Source organism: Apteryx mantelli, chromosome 13 (assembly GCF_036417845.1).
Source record: "Apteryx mantelli isolate bAptMan1 chromosome 13, bAptMan1.hap1, whole genome shotgun sequence".
In the NCBI taxonomy this organism is placed as follows: Eukaryota; Metazoa; Chordata; class Aves; order Apterygiformes; family Apterygidae; genus Apteryx; species Apteryx mantelli.
The window spans coordinates 19,572,196-19,586,687 of NC_089990.1; the positions used below are offsets into that span (position 1 = coordinate 19,572,196).

Below are 14,492 nucleotides of genomic sequence, written 5' to 3' on the forward strand. Positions count from 1 at the left end.
AGGATTTGACAGGGATGCTGTATTTTAGCTTAAGCCTTAAAGGATTGGATGCCTTTAAAAGCATTAGGATTTCTAACCTTCTGCATGTTCTGGCCTGTCAGTACAAAGATTTTCACTTGCCCTAAGACTGGCTTTGGTCTATGAGACACATGCACAGCATCAAGCCCTTTGCATAAATGGGGAACTTGGCAGATAGGGCTCTCCTTTCCTGCCTTAAAAAAGACCCCCCCAAACTCTCTAATCTCCCTTCTCTCACATAAGAAGGGCAATTGTTTTGGTATTGAACGTAACTTTCCTAAAGGCTTGGTTCACTCTGGTAATTTCAGTAAGAGTTCTCCTAAAGGAAACATAATCACGATATGGACTTTTGATATCCATTTTAAAATTATACCAGAGAAGATACAACTTTTATTCAAAATCTGTAGCAAATACAGAATCAGAATTGTAGTAAAGTTTAAATGTTCCTAAACTGTCTTTTTTTTCCCCATACATACCTTTTTTTTCTGTTTTATCAGAAACTTTTCCTCCAATCGGCGAGTAAGTAGTATCTATGGATTCTGTTCCTCTATTTCCTTTGCTAACTCCATTTTCATATAGCTGCCCTTCAACAGGCTGTAGTTGCCAGGTTAAACCAAACAAGTGTACTGCTGCAAAAAAATGAAGACCAATTAATTGATTTCTAAGCTACAGCACTGTCAGTCAGACTGAAAAAGAATGCTATGACCCAGTTTCTGCAAAGTGAAATATTACTCAGTTCTGTCAGGAATAAATCAGAATTCCTCGGATTCTAATGAGCAATTTACTATTTTACCTTAAAACTCAATGTTTAATTAGCTTCCACACTTTCTTTTGGAGCTCAGCCAGGTCAGGGTGATGAATTTCTACAGCAATTAATGGAAATACTTGCAATAATAGGATAACAGTTGCATGAATTAAATATTCTGTGACAGACTCTAACACTATATCAATGATGTCCATCAACTTTCAACTGCCAAAGAGCTCAGAGTTTGTTTAAAACACTGCTGCGAAGTAAAATTTCTAACCCTTTCCAACCCTGTTCTAAGTGAAATTGTGCCCACTGCATTCCCAAATCTTTTCATTTAGATTAGTCTAAACATGAGTAAAAACACTGACTTGGATAGATTTACTCTAGAATTACATTGCAGATAAGATCCTGGCTCTGTATCTAAAATAAATTCAATTAGTCTAAAATGAACAAGAACAGAAAAATAGTTGTTATTTATATATTGGGAAAGCTATTAAAATTATTAACCCTTTTTTGAAGTTATAAAATGTATCTTTATCTAGCTATCTACTCCATTCTGGCTACATAGCCATTCACTTTTTATGTTTTCCTTTTGGTTGCTTTTGATCTGAGGCATCGAAGGACAGTAGGAGAAAGACAGCAACAGAAGATCTTATTTTAAGCATAATATGATTGTACTGCTGTCTTTCTAGCCAATTACCTAGGTCTTACTGAGGAGGACAAATTATTCAAGGAAGAGGTTGCCTCAGCACTGAAGTAACTCAGCAGGGAGGACTGATGACCCACTAAAATATGGATTGAATATACCCCCCCATAGAGGGGATGAAAACATCATATAAAGAGCAAAAACTGAGTAACAGTCTCTTTAGCCACATGCAGCAATTTGCATCGAGTAGGAGCTGCCTGCCGTGGAAGTCTAAAAATATAGACAATATAGCTGCTTTTCCTGAATGCTATTGGAACCTCAAGGACACGCAGGAAAAATGAAGGTGATCTGGGACGGGGCCTCGCATTTAGAAAGTGCACTGTTTTCTCTTATACTTGCATATACTTTAAGAAAAAATCATGATACGAACAGGAAACCTGCACATTGCAGTCCTCATCTGTTTTCTGGGTGTTTGCTCACATGTCTCCCTTGCATGCTTAACAACTAAATTGTAAAGCAGAAACCCATGCCTCCAATGGGCTCCTGCCCAGGGCTTGCCAAACCCACCACTGGAACGCGAAGCTGCCAATCCACCAGCATTAATTCCAGATCTGTGCCCTCCTGGATCACTCGGCAGTAGAAATATGAGCCAAGTCAGGCACAGGCAAATGACAGCATTTCTACTGAATTAGTGAGGTGACACTACACAGACTTTGTGCCACATTTATATTTTCATACTGGCTTCAGGAGAAGAGAGGCAAGTTTACTGAATTCTCAGACCACGGCTTCAAGATCAGATCTGGTCTCTGGAGACACCACTGAAATGTAAATTCGCACTCCCCAGAAGAGATGCTAGAGGATTACTCCAGTGTCAGAGGAGAGCTCTCAAGACAGAGATTTGCCTCGATTGCTTCATATTCCATTGACTGGAAACTGCCAAGGGACTGCGATAATGCTTTGAAAAGGGGGCTTGCAGTCAGATCACACAGACCCATGCTCTGATCCTCGAGCTTATTAATGCAAGACAGATTACTGCTACGTAAAAAAGGTACAACAGAAATCAGCATGCCTTCACAACTCCAGAGCATGCGGCTCTTGCTCCTGGCCTGAGCTTCTAGGCATTATTATGATTTAAAAAGTCAGTAACAACAAAAAGGAACAAAGTGTAATGGGATTGATAATTAATGAACACATATTTAATCTATATTAATGAAAATAATTATATTAATACATGAAACATTAACAGTGGATGCAAAGCATAATTGCATATATAAAACTTTTTAGTGGTCATACAATCATGAAACATAACTTATACTTTCTTACGCTATTTTCATTGTTATTATTGTATCTATCTTAAGAGAGTATTTGTGTGTGCTACAGAGGGCACGTCACAAAAAAAGGACTGAACATGTAATGCATATTTTTGCTTACTCTCTGTCGTTTCCAGATTACATACATTATGCATTTTGTCATCCATTCGCACCAGTTCGACTAGTTTGCTTGCTTCCCTTCAGGCTGAGGAAGTGCTGTTGTTTTTATAGTTCATGCCAAAGCTTGGCAAGCTAGCAAAACTGTTTGTATGTATGTTTGACAGTCTGCTTCCTCCCTGAAAAACACCAACTGCCTTATAGAGATGCTGGTCTCTGCCAGCCTTGGACTCCTGACTTCTAGTCTGTGGGAGACCGTGTGTGATACTGGCAGACCAGCTTCCCGTTAAACAGCGTAGAGCTCGAGTACTTGAATAACAAAGCACATTGCTATGAAAATAAGTTCTACCTGAACTAAACTGACTGACTTCTATCACTGTAGAAACCCGGTCATCTTGCAATGTTAAAATAAATCTGACTTTCATTACATTACCTATCAAGTTGGTATGCAGGCAAACTGTAGCTCTAGACAAATTACCTTCAGATCTAGGTATTACTCTAGTAGTAATCAGACTACATACAGCACCAAAAGCCATTAATTCTTAGAGATACCTTTTCCAGAAGATAACTACAGGGAATAATACACGTATATTTAGGAGACACAGAGCCTGAGCTTCCCTCTTTTGTTTTCACCAATAATCTTCTTTCACCTAAGGTAGACAGAATTTTGATGAAGTCTGTTTCCTATATTGTACACGCATCATATTTTAAATATTCAGATACTTCACCAAGTAAGATTAACTTAAAATTTTCAACTATATCTCTCTCAACTCTCTTTAGAAGATCGTAAAGACAAGTAAGTAGTACTGCATGTACTGACTTTTATTGAAAATATCAATATTTTCTATTATATAAAATAATCAAATATCTTCTCTTTCGAGTCAATCTCCCTTTTAATTTTCCAGTGGATTTCTGGCTTTTGCTCTTCCCCTCTGTACACAAAGAACTCAACATCCAGTTGAAAGGATGACACAGATACTGAAGTGGAATTGAATACAAGGCCACAATGTTTTTTACCACCATATAAATACATTTGTAAGATTCAACTGTGTTGGGTAAAGAGGAGAGAGATTTGGTTTCTGAGGAAGGCATCTGCCTTTTCCTTGCAGTTCAGTCTTCCAGACTGATGTTTATAAAGAGAGGAGGACCTGCCTACAGCAGTTTTGAGGGCTGGCTGTTGACTCCTCAATGGCATTGAACCTCACCATTATGACTGAAGATGCACTATTAGGCACAGGCCAACTTCCGATAGAACACAAAAACAGCCCTCGGGGTTTGATGACTACATTGCGATTACAGAAAAAGCAAAAATCTACTTAGGCTCTGGCCACCCGGCATTCCAGAGAAATTTTGCAATCAGATATCTTATATTTTGCACCACTTAAAATATCTTAGCTACTGGCAGGGTACCATAAGATCATTGGTGAATTCTCCAGTTTCCAGCAAAACCATAGACTATTGGGTAAGGGCAGACTAAACAGCTTCTTAGCATCAAGTTTCACAGCTGCAAAATTCCTACTTAAAGTTAGGAAGGGCTGCAGTGAATCAACCCCTATCCCCTCATCTGGGTCTAACCAAACCTCTCAGATAAAAGCTGAGTGGCAATATTCACGCTGCTGTTAGCAACTTTGCTTCTTTACATGGCATTCTTGAATATCCACCTTGATTCCTGTGTTTGCTTGATTCTTCCATCCTACTGCAAATCTCATCTGAAAAGATATTCTTTCTTGGCTTGCTTGAACCTTCAGTATATTCACCTCTCCTCTACCATTATATTATTTCTCTGCTCTCTGTTACTTATGAGTTGCATTCTGCTATAAGCAGAGTTCTACACTGTTCTGATTAAGGTGATCTGGAGGCAGGCAAATACATCTAAAGGCAAAATTTGACCCTCTTTACAAAATGTCTGGAGATATTACTTGTAATCATTAATACATTTTTAGATAGCCCTGTCTAATTCAAATAAAGTTTCAGATAAAATTGAAGCAAAAAAGTGGATGTACAGTTTTTACAAGATAGATAAGGATTTTAGTCCAGCTACTACATTTGGCGGTGCTAAAGAGAACGGGGGGGTGCCATGTGACTATGGCGAACCTAAGTTTCTTCTCCGGACACCGCAGGGTGGAGTCACTCAAGGTAACTTTACATGAGTTATCTTGAATACAGAAGATTCTATTTGTGGTAGCACAGAGCTTCTCTTGGCTAATTTATTATGCCTCTTAGGAAAAAATAATTATTAGGTATAAAACAGATCTCTTGCAGAAGATAAATTAAAGGCCTGTATCTTCTATCCTACCCATAATTTTCCTTCATGGAAAAATGACATGAAAAGCTAATATGGCTTTATGCTGTCTGAGGGATTTTCTCTATCCAGAGGCAGATTTTTGGTTACTTTATATTACTTTTGTAATCAAAACCAGTTGGGAACTGTTCAGAACCAGAGCTTGGGCCTTTACCTGTGAAGTAAATGACCAGATTGCTTATTTTGTTCAACATTTAAATAAACAAACTGTCACTTTCAGATAAGGTAACTCAGTTCTTGCAATTTTGCAGCATACTCAAGTAAATATCCACAAACATATAAGCATTTTTTTCAGAACTGACTTCGCAAACTGGATTAACCCGCCATCTGCTATGAAGCCAATGATCTAATTTAATTTATTCTTACCTACCTTCTGTGTAAGCACAGCTTGTCAACTCCTGTGCTACATGTTTGGCAGTATATGAATAAGAGGCTTGGCTCAAGTGTAAAACAGGCTCTCATAGTGAGGAGATGTGAAAAAAGTCCTGTGCAATAAGTACTTATCAACCCCCAAGATGAACTTCAGAGGACTGAAATCCTAGAAATGTGAATTTTCTCCAAATTGTTGACCTGCACTATACGCTTTTGTTTAGCTTTCTGTGCTATTTTTAGTTATTTTAGAAAATCTCACTAGATCATCCCCCATGAAGCCTGGACTTTAGAAGAGCTGTAGTAGAAAGTAGATCTGCAGCTGACTATTCCTTCTGCACCTGCTCTGACCAAGTGCCAGAAAAGCAGTTATCTGCTATAACTGCTAGCAGGTTCTGCTTATAAAACTGCATTTGACTGTGGCATAAAGCCACATTGCACATCAGTTCTTCAGTTCCATTTGGGCAGTGTAAAGGTGAATTAATGTGAAAAAATCTAATACAGCTAAGAGTCAAGAATCAAATTCTGCTGCTGAATCCCAACCTACAGACGGGGTGCCTTTCTTTCTTAGGCTTGTTTTGTAGATAAAATGCTAATTTCATTCTACTACAATGAAATTTGAGACTGTTAATACTGGATTCAGCCTGTAGCATCCTACCATTTTTTTTCTTTTTGGATCTGTATTGAAGTGATATGTTATTCTGGACCATATAGTTTTTATATCCATCTTAACTTCCAAGCATTCTCCTCTATCTCAAGCAGTGTCCTCTTTATATATATTTGTTATACCTGAGAATAAAAATATCCCCCCTCCCCTGCAATCCTCCTACTCAGACATATAATAATTAGCCTGGTTTCACTTTTCATTGCTAAGCCGTCTGTTAAAGACGGGAACAAACAAAGCCTAATCTTAGGCAACAGTACAGTGCTGTCAAGCCTTCTCCTCAGCGTAGCTGAAGGTTTGCGACAAAACCAGATTTGCCAGCGAGACCCCGGCTCAGAGAGGAGGCGCCCCGATTCCCCGCTGGGAACCCCGACGTGCGCCCCTCAGTGAGGGCGATCCCGCCGACGAGCTCCCCAGCGCGACGGAGTCGCGCGCCTAGGCCTGACGCATGGAGCAGTGCGTACTATACCACGAGACTCCTCGGCGTGAAATCAGCAAATTTACAGCTTCAGCCTTCTCTGCGTAACTTCTAGTTCTCAAAAGTTTCTATTTTTCCCCACTGTTTTATATTGTATAAAGCCAGAACACCAATGTTACAAATCTATGGACTGAGATACACGTCCTCAAAATCTGGCCTCGCCTTTCCGCTGCTAAAACCATCACTCCTCTGCCTTTTACGGAGTGTAAGAAATGAGAGAACCAACGGCAAACAGCAGAGAGGTTTTAATTTCCTCGCCCTGCATATGAGCGCAATCCTGCCCCTAACACCCATCCCCACTGCCTACTCACAAATAGTGATAATATCGCGAAGGGCAGGGATAACTTTGCATTCATACTTGAGAATTCATTTGTGTATAAAATAGCCATTTTGTAGTCAGAGATGGCTAGATCTAACAACACGGGACCCAATTTTCAGAGGCACTGAACATTTGCATCTCCTCTTGAAATCGATAGGAACTGTTGGAGTACAGCACCTTTGATCAATAGGACCAGTGATTTGCAAGTCCAAATCAGATACTGATAAAAGGGTACGATATCATGGAAGAAAAATCCTAGTGAATAATGGGCTAAAAATAACTGACTAGATAAACAATCACATCATCAAACACTGTATTGTATTTAAAGAAAATAGTGTGGTAGTGAAGAACTACAGAAAAAATATTTACTTCTTATTTTAACTCTTATATTTACTTTATGTACTCTTTTTAATTTTTTTGCTGAATTTCTTTTTTAATTGGTGATGGATTCTAAGGTTTTTTTTTACAATGATAATAAAAAAGAGAATATTTAGCGATACCTCTCCAGAATGATCAGCACAGCCTATAGCAGCACAGACTAATAGATGAGCACAGAGACACAAGCATCGACTGCATTGAATCAAACAGATATGGTCGTTTCTTTCATGTGATAATTAGGAATCTGTGTTATAGCCATTAGACACACCTCACGCCAGAGAGAAATATGCATCAACACAAAGCCAGGAATTTATCTGTTTCCGTTTTACAATCAAAAATAAAAATTTTGACTGTAACTGTATTTCTATAATTTTCCTCAAGTACAGTCAAAAATTTTTTTTTCAGTTTGAGCATTCATTTGCACATTTGCCTAAACCTTTAAAACAAGAACAGCTTAAACACCCTCCAGACAGAGCGAGTGCTAAGAGGCAGATTTTGCCCACTTTACGACTTTGCTGTCCTAAGCACGGATGCCTTGTTTCTCCTAGTCAGTCTTTCACTCCACTGGCAATTTCACTCTGCCTTAGTCCAATCCTCTGCTTCACTGCCCAAAAGCGTGGTCGGGCTCCCAAGAAGGGCCAGTGAGGCTGCTGCAGCGTCTTCTGAAGCACCCATGAAATGCATTAACCTCCCCTCTTCTCGGGGTGCTACATGTGTTCGTTTGTCTTACTGCTTTCTTGGAAGACTAATTGAAGCAACTGTACTCCAGATGGGCACGAATGCATTATTGTTGCCAACATATATGAAAAAAATATATAAGCCTTTATTCAATAGAAAAATAATTCAATGCATTTACAGTGAGACCACCAAACACCCTCTTTATGAAATGAGCACTTAATGTAGTAACTACTATGACTTTACAACCTATTCATAGAAATTACTCCTGTTAAAGTGAAAATATGTTTTACTTGCTAAACTAAATACTGTGACTAAAGATTTTCAATAAATCAGCTTTTATACAATCATTTAGAGGATTCTGTAATTTCCTTATTGTCCATATAATACTCAAATTTATTTCAGCAAGAAGGACCAAATAATAAACATGCTGAATTATAGGGCAAAAATGGGAACATAGAGAAAAATATATATTATCTTTTTTTTTTTAACTGACTAGGAGTTCAAAAGATAGAAAATGCAGAAGAAATATGTGTTCCCAATTAAAGCTTCTGTATTGAGTCTTATTGATAATAAAGACAGACTGAAAAATAAAAGAAGAAAAATTTGATAATTTATCTTCTGATAAAAAAGAAATCAATGACAGTTTACACCAATATGGTACAGATCTGGGTTGGTTCCTTATAAATATTAGAGCCATTTGCAAATTTTTGATCTGGAATAAGCCTTGAATTTCCAAGACTCTGGGCCTGTTCTGGTCTGAGGCTTAGATTTGGAGCTTTTTTTCTTTTCTTTTCTTTTTTTTTTTTTTAACAGTAACATGTAGCTCTTGCATCTAACAGTAGTAAAAGATATTTGAGAAAGCACACTTAAGCTATTAGATATGCATTAAAAAAAAGCTTAGATGTTAAATTTTGACCTACATTCATTTGGCCTGAAATCTCAGCTCGTTGTAGGTTGCTGTAGACTATGCCATAAAACATATGATGGAAATAATTCTGCCTTTACAAGCTCTCCCTCATCCTTCCAGTAACAACCACTGAACTGATCACAGAGAGGTTTGATCCTGAAAGTAATACAAACTTTGTTTTACAATTTGGGCCCAAGTCTATAGTCCTCGCTCACACCTAACTCCCTTTGACTTTAAGGAAACCTTCCTGGAGCAAGGACTGAGGGACCTGAGGCAATGCGGATCACAGCGAAAAGAAAATACTTGCTGGCGTGTATTTGAACTGGAGAGCGTTGCATGCAGTCTGATTTTGTATATTCACCTACTGTTATTCAAAACTTGCACATTTAAATTTGTGGCATGAAAAGATATGCAAGTATGAAACCCTAAGAACAACTGAACTTTGAAAACGGTTTATTTGCTATTATCCATACTTAACAAAAGGGAAAGAATTAAGGTACCTGACTCAGAAGAACAGACTATGAACATATTTAAATATTGAACCAATCAGAAAGAGGCAGCATAAATATTAATTTGGAATAAGCTAACAAGTATTTGAATTTACAAGGAAACTTTTGCAACTGAAAAATTTCTGGGGCAAACAGAAAGAACGAAGTGTGCTTTGGAAGTTTTTCTAAATCTCCGAGCCAGAAACATTAATTTATATTTTGCTATAGAAAAGGGCAGTAGAAATATCTATAAAATATAAAACATAAACGTATACTAATTTTACCTAGTACTGCCTAGCCAATACTTAACAGTTAGAAAGAAAACACGTGCAACACCTCTGCGGTGCTGCGTGAAGATAAACACAGACAAGCCCCCAGGGAACTCGCGCAGGGCTTTTCCACTCACAGTGGTACGGAGCTCCCACCGCGTTCTCGGGCTGAGCGCGTGCAGCACTGCACCGCTGCCAACTTAAACAGTTTCTCCCAGGGGCAGACTGCGATCTAGGCAGGGATGAAGCAGGCAGGGTTTCATCCATGATAAAACTGAGATGGTGTGGGTGGGATATATATGTAGCAAACAGATGAGGCTGCAAAAATTATACAGCCAGTCCTAACTGAGGGCATATGCTCACCAGCTGTTATGTAAATCTGCAATTAATGTAGCTTACTAGATCTTCAGGTGCTTTCAAATAATCATACACCAGAAATGATCAAATCTGCTTTCCCATCTGCATTAGATCAGGGTGTTAGAAAAAAATCCCTCCTGATGAACACCTCACTGATAGTAACTAGACCTTTGTCGCTGTGGGACCAAAAATACAGCGAAAAACAAAATGACTGGAATTTTCAGTGGGACTTGGTTCAGAAACCCAAATCCGTCATAAAGATGTTTATTCAGGGAATACAGAAAACCAACGGCTTCTCTTCTGGTTGAAGGTATATCTCAATATCCCTGCACAAATTTTAACAAGTGCAAACTACTGTTTCAGACAAACCCAGAGACATTCCTATTCAAGCTCGAAGATGCTGGGGATACTCTGGCTCCTGCTTATTTGCAGACTGGCAGCTACATCAATGAAGTAAGAGTCTATGTGAGAAAGTGAATCACACAAGCAAAAATTCATTAGACTTGCATGTGTTTATAGAAGCCACAGTCACATTCTAAGATTCAGCATAATGAACATCTTGTAATACTTATATTTCAGATTGCAAAACCAAAGTGGAAATTAATGTTCAGCCAAAATGTCATATAGTAAGTCAAAAAGATTTGCTCTCTAGTGTATGATTTTAATCACACTGACTCCAAGCATGATTCAGCATTTATCTTCCAAAGAAAAGGAAGGAGTTTCTAGCTACTTTGATAAATCCTACCAATCTATTGTGATAACAAAATTGTCAAGTTAGTTGCTTACCAAAAATGAGTTTGAAATTAAATAAGTGCACTTCAATCTATGTAATGCTTTTCTGAAACATAAATTCAATACAGGCACAGCAAAATATGTCTTAGAAAATATGGTATGAAGTGCTAGGTATTTTTAAAGCTACAAGTCTAACCAATGATGCAAGAATTAAGGGAAAAATATGAAAGTGTTAAATTTTGATCAGATCACAGAAACGAAAGGCAGGCAGCAAGGCAAAAATACAATAGAGAGTTATCAATATCTTTTAAGAAAAAATATTTAAAAGTAACAACATTGTAAGTCTTAATATGAAAATCAAACCTTTAATTTAAGAAAAATATCACAGCAATTAAAATCAGGAGTCCTCTGCTAGTGCAAACATGTCATCTTGAATAATATTTCTTTCTCTATTAGGCAGTATTGAAGTCAACGGAGTAGAAAGTTAATGAGAATTCCATGTCATATGCAACCTCTGGCCAATCTAGTATTTTGCCTGCCAGAATTTACAGAGCACCCATGGCAATGGCAAATATTATTAGTAAAACATGGTATTTATATTAGTGCAAAAGCAAGCATGACAACAGAACCGAAAAGGTAAAGAATAATTCAGCGTAGAAAAGAAACAGAGGCTTACCGATAACATAGGCTAGCAACAACGCCAGCGTAACTGTAATAGCAGTAGCACTCAAAGCAGTGCACTTCCAGTTGCAACACCTGTAAGGTTTGTTAAAAGTGAAGGCAGGTCTAGAAAAGGTACTTCTAGGAAGAGGCCTAGGAGGTGGAGAGTAAACAGTATTGGATGTTAAAGGATAGTTCTGACTGGCTGCACTGAAGATAGCTGAAGACCCAGATCCATGTTTAAATAGGAAATGCCTACAAAAAGAAGACAAAGAACCATGTTGTAAACACCAGTTTGTGCTTAAAAAGTGAAAGGAACTGCATAAGCATTGTAGCATGTCAAATACTGCATATGTCTACAGAAAACATGAAAGACAGGAAAACGTATACTCGAACACCCTCTGCATTGGAAGTATAGCGTTTTAACCACACCGCAAGATTTTCAGTAATTTTTTAGTTACACAATGCAAGGTAAATGCACCCCATACCATTGCCCAGCAGTTCCCCCTAGGCGCAGGGACGAGGGGCACGGGCAGGACGGGCGCTGCTGCCCGCGGCGGCAGCTTCGGCACACGTGGCTCCTGCCCGCCGGGCGCCCAGGGAGCTTCGGCCAGCAGGGCCCCCTCTGCCCCCAAACACAACCGCTCGGCTGCGCCCACCTTACCGACAGCACAGAGGAAGCGCAGCAGCCACCACCACTCTGAGTGTTCATTTATTTAGTTTTTACTACGGATTCTCGCCAGAGAACAGGAAAAAAAATAAAAAGAAGAGAGAATGGAGACTTAGTGGAAAATCCACAAGGAAAACCCATCTGAAAAATGTTAGTTACTGTATAGGAAAGTACACAATCTGTTTAGTATTCTTAATTGAGCTATACCGAGAGCAGCTTTTCTTCAAATGCTTTTGCTTGCTGTGTGTGATTCTCAAATATACTAAGTTAGCAAGCTCATTTGGAGACCTATTTCAGTATGGGTGGGAGGACTGCCTTCAAGAAAAAATAGCACCCAAGCAAAGACTGACATGAGCATAAAAAATAAGGTACAGAGATGCGCCTTGCAGAATAGGCTCCGGTGTATGAATACAGAGCGGTTATCTGTAGGAAGATGGAAGATTATCAGGACTGGCAAGTGCTCTCCAGGAGAATTAGGGAAGGGATATTCAACTTTTAAAAAATAACTTACTGTCCTATGTGCTCAGATATTGCGGCAGTAAAGGACACAATCAAGTCTGACCACACAAAGTGTTCTTCTGGAAACACCAGTTTTTTTGCAACTTCTTTCCTTTGTTTTATGCAAGGGATAAGCTGCTCGCACAAGCTGTGCGGTGTCAAGGACTGCCCTGGCTGCAGAGCTGCCGCTCAGGAACGGCTGTTTTAGCCCATATGTCTCTGTAGCCAGCTGCACCGACCCCTGAATCACAACGGCATTTCCAGAGAGCAGCGCTAGCTCTCCCGAGCCAGCCGGCTCTTTGCTTTGGGAGCCAGACCCTGACGCGCCCCGTCTGCAGCCCAGGTGCTCTGAACCGTATGCCCCTTCCTGCGAGCTCCCAGCTTCGCAACAGCACGCCAGCACCGCTGCTGTCGGCTCCTACGCGATCCCCGTCTCCCTTCGTCCGCGAGCCGCGCGAGACTCCCGGGAGGGCGAGCACTGCCACGGCCCGCGTGCCGGGGCTGCCGGGACGAGGGGCTGACAGCCATGGGGAACGACGCATGCACCCAAACGACACAGAGGAGGTTCCAAGCTGAAGCTCATGGACGAGCATTGACATCATTTGCAGCCTTTCAAATGACAAATGTACCTTGATACCTTCAGGAAGGCACAAGAGAAGTTTTGGATGCATATACAGATCAATCACTCTGGCAGGACTCCTCTGGCACATCCACAGCGGGACGCACACAGAATCAAACGCTTGGGGGAAACAGGAGCACGCTGTGACATTTGACATAAGAATATTGTAAATCCATGCTCATGGAAAGGTAATTGTTAAGATGGTGCAATGAGTATGGTATTACCTGTTTCCACTGTAGCATTTTAAAAGAAAGGTTACAGTTCTCCAAAATGCCAGATTACAGAAAATAAAAAGATACTACACAGCAGATTTACTTGTAAAGGGCCTTTTTTCAGGCAGTTGTTACATAAAATGTAAATGAGAATACTTGTTAGCTTGCATTACAGTTTACACTGCCTACATACATGGATTCTTTTGACAAACCATTGGGAGCCAAATTTTGCATTACTTGCTGTGTTGAATAACACATACTTGGGCTTCATCCTTACTACACATGTAAACAGAGCCAAATACAGACAACTGAATTTGATGGTACAGCATCCTGGGGGTATGTCAGACAATACAGTCCAATTTGCTTTCCCATTCACTAGGATTTCATAGTTGCAGATATATAGATTATGGCCCTTAATAATGACAATGCTCTGAACATGTTAATGCTCCCTGTAACTATTTGAGCTCAAAAATTTTAAATTCAAATAAAATAACGCAATAAATTCCAATGAAATAACTGTCTACAAGACTATATGCTTCTGCTTCCCTCATACCAGGTCATTGAAATATGCTTGGTTATTTTGGCTTCAGTATTTCTTTAGACTGCTTCACTGTCACATATGAAGGCTTTTGCAAGTATGTGGTTGTCTTACTTTTTGGTCAGCAGTTAACATGATACATGGCCACCTAGACTTTTGGTGGTGGTGGTGAACTTCACAACTAAATTCCTCCTAATATTCAAGGGACCAGGAGCAAAATCACAATATAAAATAAGAAAAGTATTATAATAAATTTCTTTTAACCAGTCAATAGTTCTTTAATTGGTTTACATGTTCAGGACATAATGACAAAAACCTACCTCTCTTGATACTTTTTCATTTAAAAATTTTGGAAATTACTGCAAAATGGTCTGATACTGGCAGTATTGATTGTCCTATATGGAGCACAGTTCAAAGATACCAGAGGTAAAGGCAAGGAGATGCTGAACTGAAAGTTATTATTAAAGCTCTAATAGCCTAGCAATCAATAGCCAGGAATAATTTCATTCTCTTGC

At 39.3% G+C, this 14,492-nt stretch overlaps 1 protein-coding gene across 1 annotated transcript in view; it reads right to left on the minus strand.

The window, feature by feature from the left end:
• TENM1 (teneurin transmembrane protein 1) overlaps positions 1 to 14,492 on the minus strand; it is a 250,817-nt gene that overhangs the window by 137,279 nt on the left and 99,046 nt on the right. Inside the window, exons 4-5 of the mRNA XM_067304283.1 lie at positions 11,457 to 11,695; positions 495 to 647 (exon numbers count right to left, since the gene is read on the minus strand). Of these exons, the coding sequence (XP_067160384.1) occupies positions 495 to 647; positions 11,457 to 11,695 (392 nt within the window). The remainder of the gene's footprint in view (positions 1 to 494; positions 648 to 11,456; positions 11,696 to 14,492) is intronic.